This window comes from Heliangelus exortis, chromosome 2 (assembly GCF_036169615.1).
Source record: "Heliangelus exortis chromosome 2, bHelExo1.hap1, whole genome shotgun sequence".
Taxonomy (NCBI): domain Eukaryota; kingdom Metazoa; phylum Chordata; class Aves; order Apodiformes; family Trochilidae; genus Heliangelus; species Heliangelus exortis.
The window spans coordinates 33,092,054-33,118,274 of NC_092423.1; the positions used below are offsets into that span (position 1 = coordinate 33,092,054).

The 26,221-nt window shown below is 36.5% G+C and overlaps 1 protein-coding gene across 1 annotated transcript in view; it reads left to right on the forward strand.

Annotated features, from left to right (window-relative positions):
• Positions 1 to 26,221, forward strand: part of NEK10 (NIMA related kinase 10) — a 77,827-nt gene that overhangs the window by 11,160 nt on the left and 40,446 nt on the right. The window contains 13 exon segments of the mRNA XM_071735470.1: positions 1,265 to 1,489; positions 1,992 to 2,016; positions 2,018 to 2,132; positions 3,764 to 3,825; positions 7,340 to 7,417; positions 8,586 to 8,650; positions 9,991 to 10,093; positions 10,206 to 10,334; positions 10,866 to 11,003; positions 11,406 to 11,451; positions 12,085 to 12,206; positions 12,392 to 12,494; positions 18,936 to 19,011. Of these exon segments, the coding sequence (XP_071591571.1) occupies positions 1,265 to 1,489; positions 1,992 to 2,016; positions 2,018 to 2,132; positions 3,764 to 3,825; positions 7,340 to 7,417; positions 8,586 to 8,650; positions 9,991 to 10,093; positions 10,206 to 10,334; positions 10,866 to 11,003; positions 11,406 to 11,451; positions 12,085 to 12,206; positions 12,392 to 12,494; positions 18,936 to 19,011 (1,287 nt within the window).

Sequence of the window (26,221 nt, forward strand, 5' to 3'; positions counted from 1 at the left end):
AAGACACTCAAATTTGATGATACCCTTATCATTAACTTATATCAAATTTTTATTCTGAAGAGATTTTTAACATTTCATGCTTAGTTATGTCACACATGTCAATTATTTTGCACAAGATAAAGAAACTGAATATACCAAAAGATTTTATTTATTTTGTGGGTTTGAAATTATTTAGATTATATGTAAACCAAAAGTTTGTTATAAATATGGAAATTTGAATGTAGATAGCAAGTTGTCCAGGTTCAGTGCTAGATAAGAATAATTTTAAATTCAGAAATAAATCTGAATTCATATGCTTCATCAGACACACATGCAGCTTTTTTTTTTTTTTTTTTTTTTTCAAGTGAAAAGGAAACACCTAACCTTATTTTCTATTCAAAGTCCACTTTAACTGGAGTGAATTATAATCTTGTGTACACCTATAAAATGATATACCCAATCCCTTTTGTAAATGTAATATCAACACCATACTAGAGAAGAAGAATAATTATTTATGGAGTTATTCTAATTCCAGAGATGGACTTTACAAGTTTGTGCAGTTCTAGTACTAATTCCATTAATAAGAAGGTGGTAACGTGATGACTGCAGTCCATCTGCCCCCCACTTTACTCCCTCAATCATCCTGGCTGTGAATGCTCAGATGCCTCTGCTGACAGTTACACTCAATTGAATTATAATCTGATTCCTTGTGAAAATTTGGACCCCCTTCTTTTTCTTTTTCTTTTTCTTTTCTTTTTCTTTTTCTTTTTCTTTTTCTTTTTCTTTTTCTTTTCTCTTTTCCTTTTCCTTTTCCTTTTCCTTTTCCTTTTCCTTTTCCTTTTCCTTTTCCTTTTCCTTTTCCTTTTCCTTTTCCTTTTCCTTTTCCTTTTCCTTTTCCTTTTCCTTTTCCTTTTCCTTTTCCTTTTCCTTTTCCTTTTCCTTTTCCTTTTCCTTTTCCTTTTCCTTTTCCTTTTCCTTTTCCTTTTCCTTTTCCTTTTCCTTTTCCTTTTCCTTTTCCTTTTCCTTTTCCTTTTCCTTTTCCTTTTCCTTTTCCTTTTCCTTTTCCTTTTCCTTTTCCTTTTTTTTTTTTTTTTTTAATTTAATGACTTTAAGGGACTTTTAACAGTTTGGAGTGATTGAAGCCATTTTCTTTAAGTTGTTTTGTTTTGTTTATAAAAAGTCTTTGTGCTTTCTTAAACATTTGCTGTGTTTTTTTTCCTCTTTGCTAACTGACAATATAAAGTAAAGATGGAGTTACTGTGGAAATTTCTTGATTTTTTTGTAGGCTTACAGCAGAGTTGCTGCGGCTCCTTTGTGCAGAATCGCAAGTCCGAGAGCAAATAAAAATGTGTGAAGGAGTTCCAGTCTTGCTCAGTTTACTCCATTCTGATCACATCAAACTTCTGTGGAGCATAGTTTGGATTCTGGTACAGGTTTGTGAAGACCCTGAGACTAGTGCAGAAATCCAGATTTGGGGTGGAATCAAACAGCTCCTTCATATATTACAGGGGTAGGTTTTCAGTCTCCAACCTTGTGGCCTTTTATGAGACTGTTTAATATTTTAAGACATATTTGACCAAGCCCTGTTTTATTAAATAGCATCTTTGTTTTGTTCAGCTGTATGTGATACCTGTGGACATTAGAAGGCTATTTAGAACATAATGAATAAGCCGTATTGTTTTTGGGTTTTTTTTTTTGCAGCTATGCATATTTCATGTTAGTGTTTTCCGTATTTTCAGTTTATAAATTAAATAAATAATAGATAAATAAATATGTCGTTACTATCTATTTAGTTTCCCTATGAATTAGATACCTAATTACTGCACTAGAATTGTGTATATAATTGATGAATGTGGCAAAGAAATTTTCTTTTTAAAGGTTTATGTGCTCTTTCAAAGTATATTAGCTAACTTAGTAAAAAACATAAACACTTTCAGAACTCCAGAAATAGTTAACAAAGATATGTTAAGTGATATTTTTTTTTACATTGCAATTTGATTTTTTTGTTTCAGGGAAAGAAATCTTGTTTCTGATCGCTTCCTCAGTTGGAAGTTTATCTAGTGCAAATGCAGCAGGGAGAATCCAACATCTTCAGTTGTCAGATGACTTGAATCCTGATGAGATGCAAGAAAATACTTTCTCACTTCAAGCAGGTAGCTTTGTAAGACTGACCCTCTGTTATGTATGTAGTTGCACATTTGCAAAAGGGTTAAAAAAATTTAAAAAGTGAAATTGTAAACATTCACACCTCATTTAGGGAATGGAAGAACCAAGTCAGATGTATTTATTTCTAAATGTGCATTACCAGCATGTGGTTTCAAGCAGGACACTTTTTTTTTTTTTTTTTTTTTTTTTTTAAGTACATGGGAAACACCTCAATAACTGTAAAAACATCTCACAATAAATGTCTATATTTTAAATTTTGTTTTAGCCTAATATTATTTTCATTTGATCATCCTTTTCCTTCTATTTAAATTTACTATGATAGTTTGATCATTAATTGATTATGATGGAACTTTTTCAAAGGGGTATTTTAAAGGCTACCTGTCAGACAAGGGTTCCTCAGTAGTTGCAGGAAGAGCCCTTTTTAAAGCAGATTTCTCAGTGCCAAGTTCAATATTCTGAAATTCCTTCTGGAGGATCTGGAGGATCATGTCTTTTTCCAGTGACAATGCAAAATATCCTTGCTAGGAATACATGACCCTTTGCAGTATTGCCCTGGAAGCTGCAACATGATATTTAATTTTTTAATATTTTATCATTAATGCTACCTCTGAAGAGCTGGTAATGTGAAATGAATTGCAGTACCAAAAGGATTGCCATTGTGGACCATATTTCTGGGTTACTTCTGCTTTCCTTAAGGAACATAAAAAAGAGTACACACTGAATTCCAGAGATCATTTTCTGTTCTGTTTATATTCTGTTATCTTTTTATACATATTTTGTTTATATTTTTAGCCTTCTGTATTAGGTGTAGGAGGCAAGGTTTTGTTAGCAGGGAGCCTGCAGGGGTGACTCCAGTGGGAGGAGGAGAGGGATTGCCCTGTGATGGACACATCTGGTTCTGATTGGGTTCACAGCAGACCACTGCTGACCAAAGCCAAGCTCATCAGCAGACCCAGCAGTGCATCTGTGAAAACACAGTTAAGCAAGGGAGGAGTGAGGGGTAATGGCAGGAAAAAACCAAGGTTATAGAAGAAGGAGAGGAAGAAGGTGCTTCAGGCAGCAGAACAGAGACTCACCTGCAGCCCATGGGAAAGAGAAAAGCCCTTTGTGGAGCAGATTCACTGCAGTATGTGGAGAGGTCTGATGCTGGGGCAGGGGAAGTGTGAGCAGGAAGGAAATAGAGGAATGGAAATGCTATGCACTGGTGGTAACCCTCATCCAGCACCCCCCAGTGCTTCTGGGAAAGATGGTAGAGGAGTCAGGAGTGAAGATGAGACTGGGGGGAATAGAAGGACAAGGGAGGGAGGGAGGAAGAAAGAAAGAGTTTTTAAATTTTTCTCTTTGCTTTTTTGCTATCAAAATCTATTTTAGTTGGTAATAAATTAAATTAGTTTTCCCCGAGCCTGTTTTTCCTGTGATGTAAGTGGGAAGCAATCTCTCTGTCTTTATCTTGACCTATGAGATTTTCCATCCTATTTTCTCCTCTGTCCTTTTAAGTAAAGGAGAGTAAATGAGCAGCTAGATTGGCATTTGGCTCTTACCAGAGATTAACCCACTCACTGTTCTGAGTATCTTTATTGTTCTCACCATAAATGTTATTTCTGAATTTTTATTCTAGCTTGTTGTGCTGCAATTACTGAACTGGTGCTCAATGAGACCAATGCTTACCAGGTAGTCCAGGTAGGAAGACTTTATTCAGCTAAGTTAAGCATTATAGTTTATAATTTGCCTTAATTATTCTTATTTGCCACCAACATGTAATTAAAAAGCAGTGCATTGGAAAAGGATTGGAAATGCGACTTTTAAACTTTAGTATCTCTGTTTCTTAAATATTTATGTACAAAAGCATATACACAAACATAGCAACATATATGCATCTATTTGTCTGGCAGAATAAACAGCTTCATTTAGATAGGGTTCATTTTGGTTGGCATCTCTTGCCATACTGATGCCATATTCAAAAGAGAACAGTAAATAAGAGCAATCATGGAAATAGCTAGGAAATACCAAGTCTAAATCTATTTATTAGTTCACTAAATATTTATAGAAGTTTTAAAGTTTATGAAAACATTTTTAACTTATTCAAATTAACGAGTTTGTTAAAAGTTTATTAAGATAAGCAAAAATGTTATTAAAAGAAACTCTGTGCAGCTTAATATTGATGCATTGTTGTTTCACAAACAATTTCTCTTGTCCTCAAAGTTGGGTATTTTTGTGGTAACTTCCTGGCACTCCATCCCTAGGTCTGTGTTTCTAAATGTTATTTTAACATGTAATGTTTAAATCAGCTAGAATCTATGGTTCTGAAAACCAGTCTTAAAATCCCTGGTGTGTATTCCAGGTATAGTTGAAGACACAAGTATTTAGGACATTAAAACTAGATAAAAGCTGTAGCCAGCTCTGAGACTATAAATGTTAAGTCAGTGATCAAAGCCTTCAAACCAGCTTAAAATCCCACTAGAAGCATTCCTAAAGGAATTAAGAAATTAAAGAGCCTTAAATATGATGGGGACAGAAGTTTGTGTGTATTTGAAAACTATCTGTTAGGAGGAAATGAATGGAAGTCTTTGAAAAAAGTATTTTGTATGTATCTTAAATGCTAAGTGTGAGGATAAACCATACTGACTTACGTGATATTTTATCTGAATGTTATAATTGCATGCATTTTAGGTTGAGTCTGGTTTCATCAAAATAAAATGTCACTTATTAAAATATTTTGAAAAGAGTTTAAAAGGCTGATTTTACCATAGAATTTTTCTGCTTTGCTTTAGCAGTGCATGGTAAGTGTGGTGACAGTAAAATGTTTTAAAATTGATGAGTTGATGTGCAGGCTGAGAAAAGGTCATTCGAGCTTAGCTTACCCTGTAAAGAGACAAGAACCTCTTCCTCTATCAAAACACCCTTTTCAGATCGGGAGCTTTCCCAGACAGCATGTCCCTTTCAGATCAGGACATAGCTTCAAGCATATTAATTTCAACTGGAGTTCCACCCTACAACATCCTCTTTAGTTCTTAATCCCATTTCTTTCTCTGTGCTAATGTAACCTTGAGAGTTGTATGGCGAACAACATGCCGGGAGTCACTTACGTTACAAAACAGATAAAGCAAGAAGATTTGCAGCTCTGCCAGTTACATGCTGAGAAAGTCAATCTGGGCAACCTCCAGGTTTTATCTCATTCATTGGCAAAGAACTCTTGGTTCAGGTAGTTGAGAACCATTTGCTTCTGTGGTAGCTGCCCTCTACCTGTTTGTCCATTGTCCCTGACTTAACTTGCAGGTAGGTAGGAAGTCTGCAGCAGTTCTGATAGAAGAACAGAACATATTTTATGGCTCAGTGGCTCTACTGCACAGCCTAAAAGCTTAGCTCTTCTCTACCATCATAAAGAGCTTAAGAAAACATGTCAGGAACTGCAAGAGAGCCTCTGCAGAGCTGACGTATATTCCCTTAAACTCTGTTAGAGAAGAGAGTAGCCTCCAACAGGGACCTTGTCAAGTTACTGGGAGCAGTACTGTGACCAGACTAAGTCTGCCAGTGCCTGTCTGTCAGACCAACATGATGGATACTTTAATGGAGGACACAAATATGGTTACATGAAAATAGAATCTGAAATACAGTATAGTTTTCTGTCACAGTTTAACACTGGCCTGGCAATTAAACTGAGTAACAGACGCTCTCTATTAATCTCTCTCTCCTCCCTGATGAAGAAAGGAGAGAGAATAAGGGAGAGAGACTTATGGGTTGGAAACTAAACTACACAACTTTAATGAAACAGTAATGATAAATAGGAAAAATTACTAAATATATACAAATATACAGGAAAATGGATACCACATTCCTCCCCCCTTTTCCCCCAATAACTCTCAGGTCACCACTGAGGCTGCAGGGCAGCTCTGGGAAAGTCCAGGCTGGACTCCTGGAGTCGGCAGCAATTGGGAACTGGAGGCAGGAACACACAGATTCAGGCATGGATCAGGACCACAGGCAGACGAACGGACGGGATCCTTCCAGGATGCTGGGTTGACAGTATGCAACAATGCAGCATTGACAGTAGTTCTTTACTTATCATTCTTTCCCCAGGGTTTGAGAATATTTTATCTAGGCTCTTCAGTTACAGTTTAGCCTAATAAAGTGATGCTTGAATATGGTGCTATCAATAGAGTCATCACTTAAGGGTTAATACAGTTTGGTGCTAGATCTTCCCTTCCTTTGGAAAATCCACCCATGCAAAAGAGAAACAAGAGCTGAAAAGGAAATGCATGAACCTGACCTTCAAGGATTTCCAAGTAGTCTCTCCCTAGGAAAGGAATGGCTCAGATGTGTGCTGAGCCGAAAAGGAGCTTCACAGATTTTGTGGATCTCTGATATGGAAGAGATTTTGTCCTACTTTGGGTGAAGGAAGGGAAGCAGGAAAAGGCAGGAAGGGCAGGCAGCTGGAAGCTGGAAATCTGGCTTGGCCCTCGTGATCCCTCAAATTTATACTGAGTATGACGTATATGGGATGGAATACTCTGTTTGGTCAATTCTGGCATCTATCTTGTCCATTCCTCCCCAAAGGAGGGCTGCAGGTGGGACCTCTTTATCCCTTTCTGGAGGGTAAAATGTTTTCCTCAGAGCTGAGCAGTGTCCTTGGCTCTGCACACCAGTCTCTAGCAGTAACTATAAACATCAGGTGTTATCAGTCCTAGAAGCAGACACTGTCTGAGAAACTTGCTGTTAATTTCAGCAAGTGCAACTACTTATAAGAGACTTAGCTAAAAGCAAAAGTACAAGACAGAAAATCACCTTTATCCTGGCCCAAACCAGGACACTTTCACAGAAACAGGCACAGACTCATGCCTCAGGATATATATCCCTTCTGGTGGTGGTTCTTCAGTTCATATTTATTGTGGCTGTTTTTTTGGTTCATGACAGTTCAAAATGTCCACCTGATGATGGGAGATCTGTTACTCTAATTTTCTTCACCTCTAGAGACAGTAGCATTACTCCCTTATCTGATCACAAGCTCTCTAATGTAACAACAATTTGATTCTTATGTGCATGTAAATTATTTGAGCTTATAATTTAGGTGTTCAGTAGGACATTGAGAAATTGTCAACTGGCATTAACTTCTGAATTATATGAAGTAACATTGTTTTTTCTTTGTGGTTTCTATGCAAAGGAGTGCTATTAATAATGACTTTACTAATTTTTCCAGGCAAATGGAATATATACAATAGCAAAGCTGATTTTGCCAAATAAAGAAACAAATACTGAAAAAGCTAATTTATTACAGGTAACTCCCTTTATTATCATTGTGCAAAATAAAACCAGGAACAGAAAATGCTTAGCAACTGGAAGTTAAAATAACTAAATTTCTGGTCTTTTTTCTGGTATCTCATATACCATAAGGGAAAGTGAGTATTTTTCTTGTGATAATCTGTCCTCCACTTTTTCAGGCTCCTCAGCATCAGGTCTTTTTAGTGTCCTGATCTCCACTGAAACTCACTGTAAATTTGGCACTGTACCCATTTCTTTCTGGAGTGCCTGTGGCTATTAAATAAAAACAGGAAAGCATCACATGAAGTAGGACAAATTAAACGTAGGATCAATAGTTAACAAGTGTAGTATGGGTTTTTATGTGAATACCAGCATAAATATACTGGTTTGAGTCAACTTAGGCTAAAAGTTTTCAGTAGTAACTAATTACCTTTTAGCTCTTCTCCAGCCTTTGGGGGGTGGTCATGGTGTCTCTCTTAAGCTGTAGGAGAGTAGTGGTCTGGAGTTCTTTCTCCCTTTCTCCCTTTCTCCCTTTCTCCCTTTCTCCCTTTCTCCCTTTCTCCCTTTCTCCCTTTCTCCCTTTCTCCCTTTCTCCCTTTCTCCCTTTCTCCCTTTCTCCCTTTCTCCCTTTCTCCCTTTCTCCCTTTCTCCCTTTCTCCCTTTCTCCCTTTCTCCCTTTCTCCCTTTCTCCCTTTCTCCCTTTCTCCCTTTCTCCCTTTCTCCCTTTCTCCCTTTCTCCCTTTCTCCCTTTCTCCCTTTCTCCCTTTCTCCCTTTCTCCCTTTCTCCCTTTCTCCCTTTCTCCCTTTCTCCCTTTCTCCCTTTCTCCCTTTCTCCCTTTCTCCCTTTCTCCCTTTCTCCCTTTCTCCCTCCCTTTCTCCCTCCCTTTCTCCCTCCCTTTCTCCCTCCCTTTCTCCCTCCCTTTCTCCCTCCCTTTCTCCCTCCCTTTCTCCCTCCCTTTCTCCCTCCCTTTCTCCCTCCCTTTCTCCCTCCCTTTCTCCCTCTCTTTCTCCCTCTCTTTCTCCCTCTCTTTCTCCCTCTCTTTCTCCCTTTCTCCCTTTCCTAAGTCACCAGACATTATTATCAAAGTGTAGTGTAAAAGTCAAGAGGAACCCTTAATGTTTATCTGTGGCTTTTCAATTTGTGTATAAATGTGTCATTAATGTAAGTATTTTTCCTGCTGTAGTGCTATGCTTTCAGAGCTCTGAGATTTCTCTTCAGTATGGAAAGAAATCGACAAATCTTTAAAAGGTATTTTAATAAAATGTTACTTGAAACTCCTTTAGGACAGCTTTCAAAAGCCATCATTCCAATCAGAAAGACACATTTTTAAAAAAAGTAATTTCTTTTCAACAAAAAGAAATATTAGCAGGCAACTTCTGTCCTGCCCACAGCTTCAGATGGCCCTTCCTCCATTGCATCAGTGCCAGCCTACAAGATTCAGACTTTCTGTATGGGGACTACTGTGGTGTGCATGCCAGGGAATCTAGCTTTCTAAGGGCTCCTTCCTCCCTTGTGAATAAAATTTGAAAATAAATGGAGGACAAATTTAATACTGTTGGTAAAATAAACCATACTTTTATCTTGAAAATTAGCAAATGCAAGTTACAGCCTGGACAACAAACAATGGGGAACAGTATATTTTTTTTTTCTTCTCCCTCTTTCACATGGGAATGATTTCATCAAGCTGTTTTACATTGGAGTGTTGTTGAAAGGTTTAGATCAATAAGGAGAAAATATCTTTTATCAATTACCCATTTTTACTAGCAAAATGACAGTTTCACCAGGCTGGCTACAAAGACTGTGTAAAACAGTTTGATTTGTGGGATTAGGACAGTAATGATACCACCTAGGATGTCTACCTGCCAGTATAGTTTCTGTATTATTTATTCTGTATCATGAATTATTAGGATTATACATGTAACTTTTGTGTTACTTTTACTTTTAAAAGGTGGATTTCATCCTGAGAAAGGGCTCTGGTTTGTAGTGAATCGTCATAATTAGTGTCAAGGTTTAAAAGGGACAAATCTGGACTGATTTTTTGTCTTTCATACTTTTCCAAATGAAACAAACCTTCATTTATGCATGTTGCTAGTCCAGTGTTGCCTCTTATCTGTTAGCTTTTGCTTTTCTCAGTGTTTTCCATCTTTTAGGACAGACTTCTTGGACAAAACTGCAAAGATGAGTGTTATGATTCTTTAAATGCAGACAAATGTTAACCCTATGACTTAATGCATTATAAGAAGGAACTCAAAGTGACATGAATCATAATAAAAAATACTGTAAGAAAGAAATAGGTAAATTACTGGAAACTCAGAAAGTTCATTGACATTAAGAGGCTTATACTTTTTTGTAGAACTGCCATTTATGTTAATACCAACCCATGGAGGCTGAAGTCTGACTTTTGGAAGGTTCTTTAACTCCTATTTATGTTAGAGGGTTAACATCTGAATAGATTTGTAAAAAATAAGTGTATAATTTTGAAGGTTCTAAATTAAGTTGTAGTAGTGAAAATTGAAAGGTCTCTGCTGTAGACTAATAGCTATTGTGTATACTGTTTCTAAAATATATAAACATTTAAAACTTTGTAGGATTTTCCCAACTGACTTGTTTGAAATCTTCATTGACATTGGACATTATGTGCGTGATATCGGTGCTTATGAAGAGTTGGTATCAAAACTAAATTTATTAAAGGTAAGTAAAAACTTTCATAGCTATAAAAAGCTGTATTCTCAGCACGCTCTCAGCACAGGAAAAGAATGAAATATTTAGTATTTATTTAATTTTTAATTTATTTTATAACCAGGAGGATGAATTGAAGCAAATTTCTGAAAGTATTGAGAGCATGAATCAGAATAAGGCACCTACAAAACATATAGGCAATTATGAAATTTTAGAGCATCTTGGCAGTGGAGCTTTTGGAAGTGTATATAAGGTAAACTTGACTTTTGATATCAATTTACAGATCTGAGGGAAGGCTTCATGAAGAGAGTCTGATCCCTATTTTAGGTACTACTGCCCTTTACATTTCAGTAGGGGAATGCAGGTGTGAAAAGGTCTTTATGAATCCGAGCTTGTTGTTAATATTTACAGTGATTTTGTTTGTCCCCTCTTGTATATATCCGATTGACCAGTGCATCACTTCTTTCTCTTACTTTTATTTTCTGTTACTTCCTTTCCACAAAGAGCATTTCTTTCTGTTTGAAAGGCTAAGAAATATGTGTAAAATCACATAAAATCAAGAGTGTTTTGTCTGGAAAGCAAATCTGGGGACAGACAATATTACTTCAAATGCTGCAGCAAATGCAGTAGTGTGCTGCTAACCTGCATGGTGGGGCTCCAGTTCTTTTAACTAATCACATAATTCACATAAAATGCTGTGACTGATAACCAATCTTGTAGCCATAATAACATATTTTGTATTTGTGTCCTATATTAATTTTACAAGTGCTTTATCTTTTAATAGGTTAGGAAACATAATGGACAAAACCTCCTGGCAATGAAAGAAGTCAATTTGCACAATCCAGCATTTGGAAAGGACAAAAAAGACAGAGAAAGCAGTGTAAAGAATATTGTCTCTGAATTAACTATTATCAGGGAGCAGGTATGTCCTGTGGTCTCTTGCTTCATGTAGGAGCATTCTGCTGTTAGCATTATTAACTGGGAGATCTCTTGTAGCAGGGCTTCCAGCTACTGTTACTATTTTTGTCTGATCAATACAGTGTTGGCCCTTTTTACCTGAATGCTGTCAATATTGAAAATCTTCTTAGTGCAGTGTTAGCAGCAGTGCAAATGGTTTGCTACATGAATCATGCTGTGTTTTCTTCCCCGTTGCTTCAGTAATGCACAACACTTCTCTGTGTTTGGGGAAACAGCAAAGGTCAACTGCACTGCAGTTCATAAGCAAGCTGGTGTAATCCTTCCTCCCAATGTGTATTTAAAGATGATAAATACTGTGCCATGAATTCAACTATTCTAAACATCTACATTTCTTCCTCGTCCCCAGCTTTATCATCCAAATGTTGTACGGTATTATAGAACCTTCTTGGAAAGTAAGTATAAATGTAGAGAATTACCACACTGTATATAATGAAGAAATAGATATATAGAATAGGAGTGTTAACAGGTGGAAGGAGTGTGTCAAATTTAAGCAATAAGTGGTAATATTTTCTTCAAGAACTGCTACAGTTTAGACAGGCTTATATTAAAAATAATTTTGAGAAAAAATATTGAAAATTTTTGTGAGAAATAATATTTACATTTGTTTATCTCTCAGTAAAATTAGACACAATGTAAACATGTAGAGAGCATAATTCTCATCCCATGGAGTTAAGGATCCCAATTTACAAATGGAGTGCTATGTTGTGAGAAAAGCTATAGAGATACAGAGTGAATGATATTGACTGCTCAGCCATATTGTCTTAATTTTCTTCTTTATAAAAAGCTAGCTATGTACACCTTCCCACTGAGTGATTATCAAGCAGTGAATTCCTTACAGATGCTGTGGTATAAACTGAGGAAAATAAGGAGTAACAAGGAGTAAAACCAAGATTAAAACCTATTTCTCTATACAAATGACTTTTTTTAAAGTAAACCCTATTTTTTACAATATATTTTAAGGTTAGGTATCCTTTTAAGATGCCTTCTGTATAGATATAACGTTCTACTCTTCTGTTTTTATGTAGATGACAGATTGTACATAATCATGGAGCTTATAGAGGGAGTGCCATTGGGAGACCACTTTCACTCTTTGAAGGAAAAGCAACAGGTGTTTACAGAAGAAAGAATATGGCATATATTTATCCAGGTAAGGGCCTCCATTATTTTTTTTTTGTTACCAGGACTATACTGCATCTGATTAGTAGCACCATTTACACTTGTCAGGCTAATGCTTATTGTATCAGGCACTCATATCAGATGTGAATTAATTGTATGTGCCTTCATTTAGGTATTGTATGTAGGTTTGTAAGGCTTTTTCTGTTTGTTTTTAAGCTTTGTCTGGCTCTTCGTTATTTGCACAAAGAGAAAAGGATCGTTCATCGGGATCTCACTCCAAACAATGTCATGCTGGGGGATAAAGACAAAGTTACAATTAGTAAGTAGCAATACTTTACTTGATGAGAATTTCCCATGATGTACTTGAGTAAAATGTCTGTACTGAAGCACTTAGAAGGTTTCAAATTCTCAGGCATTGGTCACTATACCTGGAATCTGGTAAAATATTACATTATTACAGTGTTGCATACAGTAATTTCTAATGGAGATGTGATCATTGCCACCAGGTGTCATCAGTCATGACTATGTTTTTTTTCTCTTCATATCACATTTGATGGAGGAGGTGACTTACCCCTAAAAAATTGAGCCATAGTTATGCTGCAAGGCCTATTTTGATTTGGATTGGCAAAAATATTGAGATAACCAAATTAAATAGTAAGTGCAAATGAAGATAAAAAGTACAACCATCTGCTCCATTTCAATTCTACCATGAAGCTGTTTAATACCTTTCAGTTGTTCCAAGTGATCAGCTGCAGTGTCTAAGCCTGTAAGAGTGAATGTTCATCTATGCTTTGATAATCTTCCCACAGTGAAGGAGCTTAGGCAAGTTTCAGGATAGGCTTTGAAAGCAGTGTCTGTATTAGCAGTACTCCAGTATGACAAAGTTTGACTCTTTGGGTGAATTAATACTACCTGATACACCAGCAGGCCTTACAGGCAATCCAGAAACTGTGGTTAAGTTCTCAAAGAACTCCTGCATGCTTTTTCAGTGCTCATGATACAGAACTAAAGAAAAAATTTGAATACTGCAAAATTGTTGTCTTGATGAAAAATTCGATCTCCCTTCTTTAAAAATATCAGGGAGGTGTAGAAATATGCACACACCCAACCACAAAATAGTCAGCCATAATAGGCAGATATATTTAACAACTATTGTTTTATAGTAAATATTACATCTGATGACATACATACAAAGGTTTAATAATGAATGACTTTAAGTATGTGCTAAAAACATCTGATTCATCGTAGTGATGTAGTTTTTAAAGAAGGTGATATAATGGAGCATTTGGCTCTGAATGATGAAAATAAATATTCAGAATATGTATTTATTAATACGTATTTAATTAATATGTATTTATTTTTTAATAAAATGTCATGTAGTTGTACTTTATATTACCATACTGCCACTGAGGGGCACTCTTGCCTTGACTTAACACTTCCCTTACCTCTGATCCAGTCTAGTGAAAAAGAAGTGTAAATGTACTTGCAAATGTGAAATGCATTTACATTTCTGTCAAAGATTTACAGGAGCTGAGGAAAACTGAAAGAACTGAAACTTATTTTGACCATTTCTAAAGTGATTTGTTTGAAACTGTTGCAATATTTAAACACATTATTTGGTGCTATAATTAGTACCAATGTACATTGAGATTTTGGAGGGAGACAAAGACCATTTATTCATTACTTCTGAATTTTACTGGGCCTCGTTGCTTTACAACCTTAATGAATTTAAGAATAATTTACTTTCTTTCCAATGGTAGTAGATATGTACTGTACTGGTGCATGCTGTGGTATTATACCTAATTTACACAGTCCATATCTTGATAACCATGTCTCTCAGTATTTCTGGATAAGTGTACTACTCATTGGAGAATTTTGAGTGGTTCTAGATGAAAGTTATTATGAAATGGCAGATGAAGGTAGAATCATATGCTCAAATATTGAGAAATCTTAAATCTGTTCCTGCAGTGACCTTAACCTGCCAGCTTCTATAAAAGGAATGGGTCTGCTCTGGGATCTGCTCAGAAATGTAATTCTATGTTTGCAAGGTGCACAGTCATCCTTAAGAGTCTGTTCAATTTTCTGGAGTCTTTCAAACCTCTAACTCTCCAATACTTGTCTGGATCTAACTAGAGTAATATTTCTGTAGGCTACTTGTGAAACAATGTTGTGCAACTGTGTAATTGATCCCAAATACTTTGCTTCATAAAAGAAGCTTGTGTATCTTATAATGGTGCTCCTTTTTCTTTTCTTCTATCAGTCCCTCTTGAAATAGTACCTCTTGATAATATTTTGCTGTGACAATCTGCAGGCTGACAGTGTAACAAAGGCAGCTTATTCTTCTGTAGCAAACATTCTTCAAATACCTTATCTCTAGAAAGTTGCCTTAGTTTCATGGTAGATTTTGATTTAAAAAAGGAAAAGTAACAAAGTCAGCAATGCACTGGTGCAAAGTGCTTGAATAGGGTAAGACTTTCATTCTGTAGTGTGCAGCAGCCCCAGCAATGAACTCCTTTAAGAAAGTTCTGGGACCCACAGGTAGGTGTTTCTCACCATTTATTTGGGAACTGAGCCACTTAGGTTCCAAATGCCATTAAGACCTCTCATGTAGTACCTGATCTTACCATGACTGAAATGGGAAGGGTTTCCTCGTGTGGGAGGTACTCTCACCTTGCTGTCAACACAGAGAAGAATAAACCTGCTAAAGAATTATGCTTGCTTGCCCTGAACTAATGGAGAAATCACTGCATACAGGTGGCCCTTGTAGAACAATTCCTGCAGAATTTGGTAGGCAGCAACCTAAGGGAAAAAGTGGAAACTAGAATTGATACAGGCAGAGAACTCTGGAATTGGCCTGATACAATGTAAGATTTAGCTATGAGAGAACTTTTCTTGAGATGGTCTTTGAATATTGCATTTATAGCCTTTACTGAAAAAATAATAATTGAGATAAAGATAGGAAAAATTTTAATCTGTATATTCATGTGTATTTTTTTTTCTTAATGATTGAGAATGATTTAACATGATCCTTATCCAGGTCTTCTTTTTTTTTTTTTTTTTCACCCAAGAGGTGATTCTAATGTGAAGATTATATACCTGTCCTTGTGCTTCCTGTGGTATCTTTTGCACACATCAATTAAAGCTGAATTATCCCAATATTTTTCAGGCTCTTAAGTCAGCTGTAGTTGCAAATCGAAACAGGAATTTACAATTTAGTCATAGGCAGGTGACTGGTGATGCAAGGTCTCTGTTTTTTCCTGTAGTGAACTTGAAGCATCCTGTTGTTATGTAGTCTCTGGAACTGCACACCCTACCTGTTTGTTCTGTTTGATCCTTGACATGAGTTTGATAGGAAGAGCACCATAAATACATCTCTTATATGTTGGTACAGTTAACAGTACCGTTGGTACAGTTGGAACAGTTAATTAAATCATAATTGAGCTACAAATGCTACAAAAATATAAATATTAAACCATGCTAACCTGCAATTTCATAAAACGTCTCATTCTAAATAGGTAGGAAAGTGTTACTGAAATTTTACACATCTTGTCAGGTTGAATGTCAGATTCATCATTTCTGACACACACAAAAAGGAAGAATTTTAGGCCTGAATGGAAGTTGTTTTGTGTAGGATTTTAGAGGTTCATTGAACCAATATTATCTGTAGCTTTCAGTTTAATCTGCCCAGACTTTTTATATAGGATGTTGAGGCGTTCAGTTTTCTGAACTTAAAATGTGTTTCTGCTTTTATTGCACCTATATTTTACTGCAGCTGCATTTTGTTTCTGGGACAGAATATTTCTATCTAGAGCTCCATAGCTACATGTTTGTAGAAGACTCTGTACATCATCACTTTTCCTCAGCATTACCAAGTTACAGCAAGGTTTAAATCTTGATGGTTGAAGAAGTCTGTGTGGAATCACTTCTCTGCCATCACTTTCCGGATACTTTTCAGGTCTGAATCAAGAAGAAATATGGAGGATTCCATACGATCCTTTGGGAGACATGGTCTGTCTAGTGTTTAGTACACATCATGCAGATAGGATCAGAAAGGAACAGAGCAGAAAGAATCCATATGGAACTGAAACCTAGGGATTACATAGGAGCAGAATACAGTTTTGAGACAACTCAGCTGCATGATGTACTTATAATCATAGCAGGCAGTCACAAAGTGTCAGAATGGTGAAACAAAGAAAACTTGAAAAGTTCAAATAGTTGCTGGATGCTGGAAGGAAGCTACCTGTTAATTTTGTAATTCAGAATACTTGCTTGTTCAGTGGTTTTTTCAAAGAACTGTTGGCTCTTGATTCCATGCCAAATCCAGGGAAGCAGTGGCCATGAGTTAATGTGGCTATAACTATTGTCTGTTTTGTTCTAGTTACTACTTTTTGCAGTCACCTGGATCAGTGCGAGTTTTTTTGCTTATTATATAGGTCATTAAACCAGTTTTCATTATCAGAATTGCTATTCTTCATACTGAGATTCAAGGAAATGCTCCTAGTACTTAATTTTCAAAGCTTCTATAATAGGCTGGGTGGAATTTTTCACTTGTTTCTATTCACACAGTAAATCAAACATTCTGAACACTGTTGGTGGATTAATAGCACAATTGCATCTCTCTCAAAAATCACAGTTCTATATGTGTATTCTATATGTGCAACTTCTTCTTAGTGTAGAAGTTACAAGCTTCACAAAACTGACACAGTAGGTGGAGTTTACAAAGCATTAGCACACAGAGAGGGGAATAACAAGATAACTGCAAAGATGTGATTGGGAGTGATGAGAAATTAATTCTGTTCCCATTCTGTTGATGGAGTAGTGTAGAATAAGTATATACTATTGTTGATTAAACTGGAGATTATCTTGATTTTAGCATAGGCTTTCATGGTAAAAAATATTGAAGTTCTATTTTTGTCTTCTAGGTCATTATAACTAAGTTGCTGACAAAATTTCCTAATTACAGTTGCAAACTTGCAGAAGAGAAGCAAAATGATTTTGTCTCATCCTAAGCTTTTCAGGGTAGAAGAAGAAACTGTTCAATGGGAACAGTGAAAATCTAAGTAGGTTTGAAATTAATATTTGTGGTGGGTTCACAGCTGAAATAATGGATTCCAGTTATCAGGGGTCATCATATATTTGGTCATGTCTCCATGTAATAGTATGGGAGGCAGGCCTCTCACAGGTCTCTGAAATTATTTCTGTTGTTAGTTACTGTAGCAACTTCATTTTTTTTTTCCCCTCTCTTTTTTCTAGATATTCACTAATGTTGTTTTAAAATAGACTGCTTCTTCCAGAACAGAGATGTCTATCTCTCGTCTTTCCTTTCTTAAGCCTTTCAAGCATCAGGAAAAAAATTTATTGATTCATGTAATGTCTTGATACTCTTTCTTAATAGAATATTATGTGAAGGATTCCAAAGGAGGGAATTTAGAATGATTCACCTTAATTCAGGGAAGTGTCAACACTGTCAAAACCTCTGGTCCTTTTGGGACTATAGTTCTCTGGAGTGAACTGCCTGAGGACTGTCTTAACTCAAGGGCAAAAGGGAGGCCTCTCAGTGATTCTGTTAATTTAACATTCTCTCTATTTAGATTTTCCAAGCATGGCAGAGCTAGTCCTTCTTTGAACATTTTGTTCAAAGAAAAAAGTTCTGTGGTCTGAGTAGCTAGATTCAGCTTTATTGTCAAAAGCCCTTTCTGAATAAGAGATCTACTCCTTTTCAGATGCTTAAGGCTCACACTGAGCAAGGGCCAACAGAAACTATTTTTTCTTACCTGTGTTTCTTCTGATCTGCAGCTTTTTTTGAGGAGCAGAAACATTCTGAACTACAATGTTCATGAACTATCTCACTGTAAAAATTGGAATAGGAATGCTATGGGCTCTGTCCAGGTAGAAAGGGAGAATTAAAATATTTTAAACAGTATTACCTACCATACCAGTCTTCCCAATTCTAAAGAACTATTAGAATATGAAATTTATTAATTGACTTTAACAAGTAGACTGATTTTTTTCTCTTGTTCTCTGTGCTTTCATGTAATATAATGCAAATTATCTTAGCTGCATTGTTGCTTTGTGGCAGCAGTAGAGTATTGAATTGAAAAAATAAATTGTTTGCATGGAACTTAGATTAAAAGTATAATCTCTAAAGGCTGTATCTGACAATTTTGTGGAAGACTACTTGATAATAACACAAAAGACACATATATTAGCATAATTGCATGATCATCTAAGTCTGCAGCTTTTGTCACAAGGTAAGAGTAAGATTCACCATTTACTAAATGCATTTTTGCAAATGAACCGTTCAGATATTTGACCTCTCCCTGTAATCTTTTGAAATTAAATTTCTCAGAAAGTCCCACCCTTCCCAGCTATCATAGTTTGAAAGAAAGGAAAATAACTGCTCTATTACATTATTTTTTTCCATTAATTTGGACATTAAATTACTGCTTATTAGATACTTACCACTTTTGTGATATTGATTGGAATGTGTTAATAGAAACCTGAAATTGGTCATGTAGTTTGGATTAAAGGCGTCAGAGGGATGTTTATAATATTTTTATAGCTGTTTTGCCTAAATAAAACTTAAGTTGTTGATTAATGTGATGACAGGAGAATATGGTCCAGAATATGGTACAGTTGGAAAAAATCAAACCTAGGCCCCTTGCCACTCTCTCCCAACTTTTCAACTGTTGTGAACCAGCACCAATTGTCATGCAAAGAGGATGATAATTGTTATGTGAATCTTTTTTCTTTATTGTAGCTGACTTTGGGCTTGCAAAGCAAAAGCAAGAAAACTGCAAACTTGCATCAGTAGTGGGAACCATTCTGTACTCGTGGTAAGTACCTCTGCCCACAACACTCAGTCCAGTGACATCTTTGTGGTTACTTTTTTGAAGCAGACAAGCATATTAAAATGGAGCAAGGAACAAGGTGTAAGTTAATCACCCACAGCTACTCTGTAGTAGTTGGTTGCTTGTCTGGTTTGTTGTTGCCAGCACGGCTGTTACTGTGGGTTAAGCAAAAATGAAGTAACTGCAGTAGTGTAATAACTTAGTCACCTCCCTATATCCTTATAGATAAAGAAATGTGTTTTCAAGCTATAAGAAGATATATGTAAACAATATACATTAATTGTAATGACTTTTAATGCAGTTGTGGCTTCAGTGTTCAGTTACATTGTATGTGTGGACAACTTAGCTTCTGAAAAATATTTGAAATTGGTGCTAGTCAATTTGTTTTGGGTGAGTAGTCATTTGGTTTTAATAATTGAACTGAAGTTTGAAGTTTTCAAAGATGGAAAATCATAGAATCATAGAATTGGCTGGATTGTAAGGGACCTCAGAGATCATCAAGTCCAACCCTTGATCCACTCCTGCTGCAGTTACCAGACCATGGCACTGAGTGCCACATCCAGTCTCTTTTTAAATATCTCCAGGGATGGAGAATCCACCACTTCCCAGGGCAGCCCATTCCAATGCTTGATCACCCTCTCAGTAAAGAAATTCTTTCTAATGTCCAACCTAAACCTCCCCCGGCACAACTTGAGACCGTGCCCTCTTGTCTTGCTGAGAGTTGCCTGGGAAAAGAGACCAACCCCCACCTGGCTCCAACCTCCTTTCAGGGAGTTGTAGAGAGTGATGAGGTCTCCCCTGAGCCTCCTCTTCTCCAGGCTGAACAGCCCCAGCTCCCTCAGCCTCTCCTCATAGGACTTGTGCTTGAGTCCTTTCACCAGCCTGGTTGCCCTCCTTTGGACCTGCTCCAGGACCTCAATATGTGTGGCCTCACCAGCGTATCATGGCACATTGTTTGCAATTTAAACTTAGTAAATGCATAAATGACTGCTCTTTTGCCTTAGATAACACAATGTTCATTTTGCTGGATGAGCTGCAGTTTCCCTTGGCATCCTGGCAAGCTGAAACAAGGAACGCTATTGCATTAAATTGTGGTATCAATATAGCTACCTAAGTTCCTAGATTATTACTGACTGTGTTTTGTTTTCTCCAGAGTATGGAATGGAAAGTATTTCTTATCTGAAAGGTTTCCTTTCATATTTGTAAGCAGAGAATGCAACTGAGGGTATTATAGGCATATCGAACAAATGTAATTGTGGGTAGGACAGAGTATTGAATTTTGTGTTGTGTGGTGTATAATTAACAAACATGCCAGTCAATTCAGGTTACTGTATTGCAAACAAAAGTGAGCAAATTTCATCTGGATAAAAATCTAAATTGTGGAATGGACAAGCTCAGTATTCTTCTAATAGCAGTTAATATGTTCTGGGCCTGCCATTTAAGCTGAGAATTTATGTTGATTGAAATACCAACATCAGAAATCAGTTAAGGAATTGCTCACCTCTGCCTGTTCTTGATCTCACTCTGCGTTTGTACAACTATTGGTTAAGCTTTGCCTACCTAACTACTGATTTATTATGGAAATATGTTCACCATATGTTAAGCTGAAGTCATCAATTGCAGCCCTCCAGTCATCCAACCATGTTTCTCTGATGGCAAAGAAATTATAGCTATCTTGCTGCACAATGGCTTCCAGCTCCTCTTGTTGCCTGTGCTGCCTACATTGGTGTAGATGCACTTGAGCTGGACTATCAATTTCACCCCCAACACTGAGGTGCCATGCTTAGGCTCATCTCTAGTAAGGGCCTTCCCCCTTTGAACCTTGTTTAAAGCCTTCTTGATGAGCTCTGCCACCTCATGAGCTAGAATACTCTTCCCCCTTTGAGACAGCTGAACCCCATCTTGTCTCCAGCAGATGGGCATCATGTAAACCTCCCCGTGATCAAAAAGACCAAAACTCTGCCAATGACACCAGCCTCTGAGCCATGAGTTAACTGGGTGTGTTTTCCTTTTCCTTTCAGTATTATTTGCTGCCACTGAAGGGTCTGAGGAAAACACTACCTGTGTTCCTCATCCTTCAATCATACCAGTGCCCTGAAGTCCCTTTTGATCACTTTTGGATTTCTCTCTGCATCGTTATCACTGCATAACCAACAGCAGGTAGCAATCACAGTAATGTACTGATGTACCAGACCAGGGACTTTCCTAGTAATATTTCTAATGTGGGCCCAAGGGAGGCAGAAGACATGGGATGGATCTGGTCAGCATACTGGGCCCTCTGTTCCCTTCAGCAGGGAATTGCTTACAACAATTACCCTCCTTTTTTTCTTAACAGACACGGTCATAATGTATGGAGCTGACTGACTCACTTTAGGCAACCCCCTGGGGTTGACCTTCATCTACATCCTCATTTGCTTGTCCCTCAAGTTCCAGAAACCCCTATCTGTTGTTCACGGGCAAATGGAAAGGTGAGGGAGGCTGGGAAGGGGATTCATCTGCTAGTTCAAGTAGGGACCTTTTTCTATTTTCCCCTTCTTTTAGGTCCCTTCCTTTTGCCTGGTTGCAAAATTTCTTTTTCCTACCTCTTTGTTCAGTTATTTAGACATAGACATGAGGATAAAATGTCACTTACATGTTGCAGTCTCTCAGTAAGTGGTCTTTTGGGACATTACTTGTCAGTTCTACTCCAGAGGCAAAATCATGGAAGCAGTGATCCTTGCCTGTCTGCAGTCAGAAAAGAGAACAAGTACACAGTACTGATGTCTTTCTCTTTAAAATGTATGTATGAGTAATATTTAAAACGACAGGCTAAAGTGTTAAAATTTTTCCAGTGCCATAATAATTTAAGAATGTAAAAAGGCTTTGCAAACAGCTGTATGCAATGGATGCCACCTTCGAGGTACTTGGCTAGTACTGTGTGTGACAGTCTGCTTTTTGATATGGAAATCTGTTCACAAGGAATGAGGTGAACTGACTGGGTGTTTTAACACAAGTCATGAAGTAGAAGTTAGAGCCTATAGACTTAATCACTGCTTGGACTAGATATCATTTTGTGTTTGATTTTTTTTTTTTTTTTTTTTTTTTTGGTATGATTTAAGTAGATATGAAGGGCTACAAAATAACCAAAATATTGGGAATGCAGATCTACGATGAGCAGCAATGTTAGTTCCTGCACACAAAAAAACAACAACAAAAAAACCCCCAAAACCAAACCAACCAACCAAACAAAAAAGGTAGAGAAAGAGCTGTGAGGCTGCATTATGCATTGTCATTTTAGAGTGGCAGAAATGACTTTCTTCAAATTGACAGGATAATCGTTCTGGGTAGGTTGAGATGCAACCCACCTTTTTTGGGCAGACAGTATAGTACAGAAACAAAATAATCATTGTCAAAAGTAGTATCTGATGCTTATTATTTAAATTTGGCTATGTAGCATTATGCAGATTGGTTCAGATAAAAACAAATCACTATATATAATAAACATTTGGTTTGGGAGTTTACTGAAGCAACTTGCTAATGCAGTTTTTAAAAAGTAAAATAACAGCAGACACTATGTTTAAAAAGGGGCTTATACAATTATGCTTTGTAATTGTGATGGTTTTAAATTCTACTTCATACTAGGTTTTCTTCTACTATCATACTAATTAGATTCCTTTTAATTGGTTATGTCCTCGAATTTAAAAAATCCAGCAATGTGCGTGTTTAGAATACCAAACATATTAAATGGATGTGTTTACACTTAATACATTAAAAATTGAGGAAAAAACTGCTTCAGGGAATTGATAATGAATTCTGAAGTCTTTTTCCAGCTCATAAGTCACCAGAAACAATCTGCTCCAAGTTAGTGGTGACAGTCTGTATTATCTTGCTGTCTTGAAGGCCTTTCCAAAAGAGAGACAAGAATTAGAATATGGTTATAATGCATAATATTTTATTTCATGTATAGCTGCCATTTCTTTGTTTCTCACAAAGGATTATAACTTATGAAGGTGACATATTAACAACAGATGAAGAAATATAAGTAAAAGTTAGCTGAGGCAGGGTTACAGTATCTGTTTTTGTAACTGTAAATTTATACAGAAATTTTAGAAAAATTCTGGGAAATGAGGTAAATTTTGAGTTTGGGAGGGAATAGAGAATCACATTGTCAAATTCATTGATAATGAGAATTTGACTAACCTTGAAAAGGTGTTAAGAAACTGAAGAGGAGTGGCTTCCTCAAGTGTGATGAAGAAGTAGGTAAGAATTTTCCACTTTAGTTGGTGAATTCACTTGATCTTCCTGAAACCCAATTGTTTTAAAATAGTGGAATATTGGAATATATGCAGAACAAAGTAATGTAAGATTTGGCTTTCTGTACTGAAGCTGGGGTGTTTTCTGTCAGTGTTTTTTTGAGGAAACTCATTTTCGTGGTAATGAGAGGTATTTTTTTACATGTGTCCCTCATCTCTGTTGTGAAGGAGAAAGTATTCCTTGATTTAATTTCTGTCTAAGGACTTGGCAGTCAGTCTGCATACTGTGTTATGTTACCCAATTCCTTTTTCTACTACTGATCACTTCTGTTTATAGCCATTTATACCCTCATTCCTTCTCTTTAATCTTTGCCCAGTTGCCTATGTAGTCTTACTTTTTCAGCTGATTTTTTTTAGCTATCAATCAATGAATTGTTTAATGTTAAAAATATATAATTAGTTATGGCTAGATTATTCTGTTATGCTTATGTTTCATCTACCTCATGTTTTGTGAGGGGTTTTGCAGACATCTGGACCAAATAGCTTTGTTAGATTCAGGAATTTAAAATTCTGTTTAAAAAGTGACAATTAGAAGGCAATTATATTGGCAACTTCTTCAGGTAAAATCTTCAGCTGTCAGCTTTTCCCCCATTTTTACATTTAATGCATACTGAATGTGATTGCTAGACAGAAAAGTAGTTATTAGTTAATTATCCTGTATATCATGTTCTAGCAAACACAAATTTGCAGTTTGTCTAATTCATACCTTACTGGCAGAAACACATTTGTTTGCTGCAAGTTTTTGTGTGTCTGGGGTTCGCCTTGCTTCTATGTGGCCACTTAAAAACTGGGCATCTTAGTCAAGTCAAGCAGATAGATGACTGCTGAAATCAATGAAAAAAATAGTCACTTCAATAATGAATTTAGTTCCATCTATCATAAAGAACTATTTTAGGATGAGACGAATCAAACACTCAATGTGCCTGTCTCTCTCCCTTTGCTACAGAGGGAGCTGGATCACCAGCTTAGCATAAATCTAGCTTATAAAGTATTAAAATTAGGCAAAGTTAACACTTTGTATGAAATCAGTTATTCAAGATTTAGGTTTGGAGTTGTAGAATTGGATTTGCTACTACTTGTTACCTTCTTGAAGATACTTGCTTCTCCATATATCCCTTTCAATTTTAAATATTCATGTGGTTTCTTGATGTACTTGGTTAATTGGACAAAGGTCATTTGGACAAATGGAGATCATTCTGAAAGGCGGATGGCTCAATAAGCAAAATCCTTTACCATTGTTGAAGTGTTCAGATTTCTGTTCAATAGATAAAAAAAACCCAAAACAAAACTTTTTATTTTCTAGAGCTGTTTGGATGGTTACAGACTTAGTCCCTCAAAACATTTTATAAGAAATCACAGTTACCCACTGGAAAGCATCTCTGGTTGGAAGGAGTCAATTCACAGGAGTGTTTACCAGGTGCTAGCTCTTAACCACAATTTAAAGATACAATTTATTTACAGCGTTTCTGTTAAAACTGACTGCTTGGCAATAACATTGAAGGGAAAGTGTATATTGTAAGTTTCAGAATCCGTTTTATGCTTTTTCTAGTTTTAGATCTTGTCTGGTCCTGTGATATGTTTGAAGAGCACATCATGAACTTAAATGCATTTCTCTTTTTTAATCCTCCCAGAGGCTCTGTACGTAATACCAAAACACTAAACTACTAATAAAACTTTGATTTATCCTTACAATTTACTCAGAGATGCATCTGATAATCTTAAAAATTCTAAACTATAAAACCAGTTGAAACAGCTATGCACATTTTAAGCTTACTTAGATCATTGTGTTTTCATTACATTGTGAAAGGTGATACTTCATTATATTCTTCAGTAATAATAAGACAATGGAAGGACGAAGCAGCTTGCTATAAGCATCACCTGGGCCAGCACAAGCATTTGCATAAATATACAATGATGAACGAGATTAGACAACTGACCTGGCTGAAAAATATTTCAGGTTATTTTTCGGGTGCATCAGGTCTTTGGACTGATACATGGTGCAGCTGTAGAGGTCCTTGTGCTGGCACAGCAGAAGAGGCAGTGGTGGCAAAGAGCAACTGGGAGCAGCAGGGGAAAAAACCAATCTCTTGGCTTCCAGTATTTTTCAGATTTACAGGCTGAACAACTTATCAGATGTGACCCTGCTTTGGTCTTCACTCTTTCATGTGTGCTCTGAGTTTTGTTGGGGAAAAAAATAGGTATGAGTGACTTTGCATTTCAGGATCAGTAAGAGGGCCTTGTGCTCTGAACATGCTTCTGCCTTGGATGTTTGATGATTTAGATATTTGTTTGGTTTTATTTAACAAAGCAATAGGAGTAAAGAACAATAGAGTAAACATTTTAAAAAATGTAATTTGATTTGTATTAATATGTGACATGCATGACTTACAAGTGAATTGCTGTCAGTCTTTCATGTGTTCTAGAGCACAATCTTATTACACTTTTAGAGGCCATAAAACTTAAAAAAAAAAGTTAATATATTTGACATCTATAAGCAATAATGTATGATGTTAGCAAACATGAAAACTTTAAGGTTTGTGAATTCAAAGGCACACTAATCAGTTGTTGAATGTTAGCTGGATATCCGTGTCTTTGTTTTCACAACTGTAAAATAAAAAACCCATCAGGTGGAGTATAAAACATCTGCTTCTATTTTAGAAAGAGAGACACTGAATATGTGCTGAAAGAGAGCTCTATGTTGGAGATTTCTCTAAACTGTTGATCAACAGAAGTGGAGAGCTTCACTGGCTTTATTATTGGGATCTTCTTTTTACATGTTTTTCAGATTGGGACAGACAACACAACTTCACACTTGGCAGTGAGAAGTGTCTTTCCCATCACAACAGGCCTTTTTTGTTTTGCTGGGTTTTTTTGATGATTTTCATAAAAAAAGAAGGGAAGTA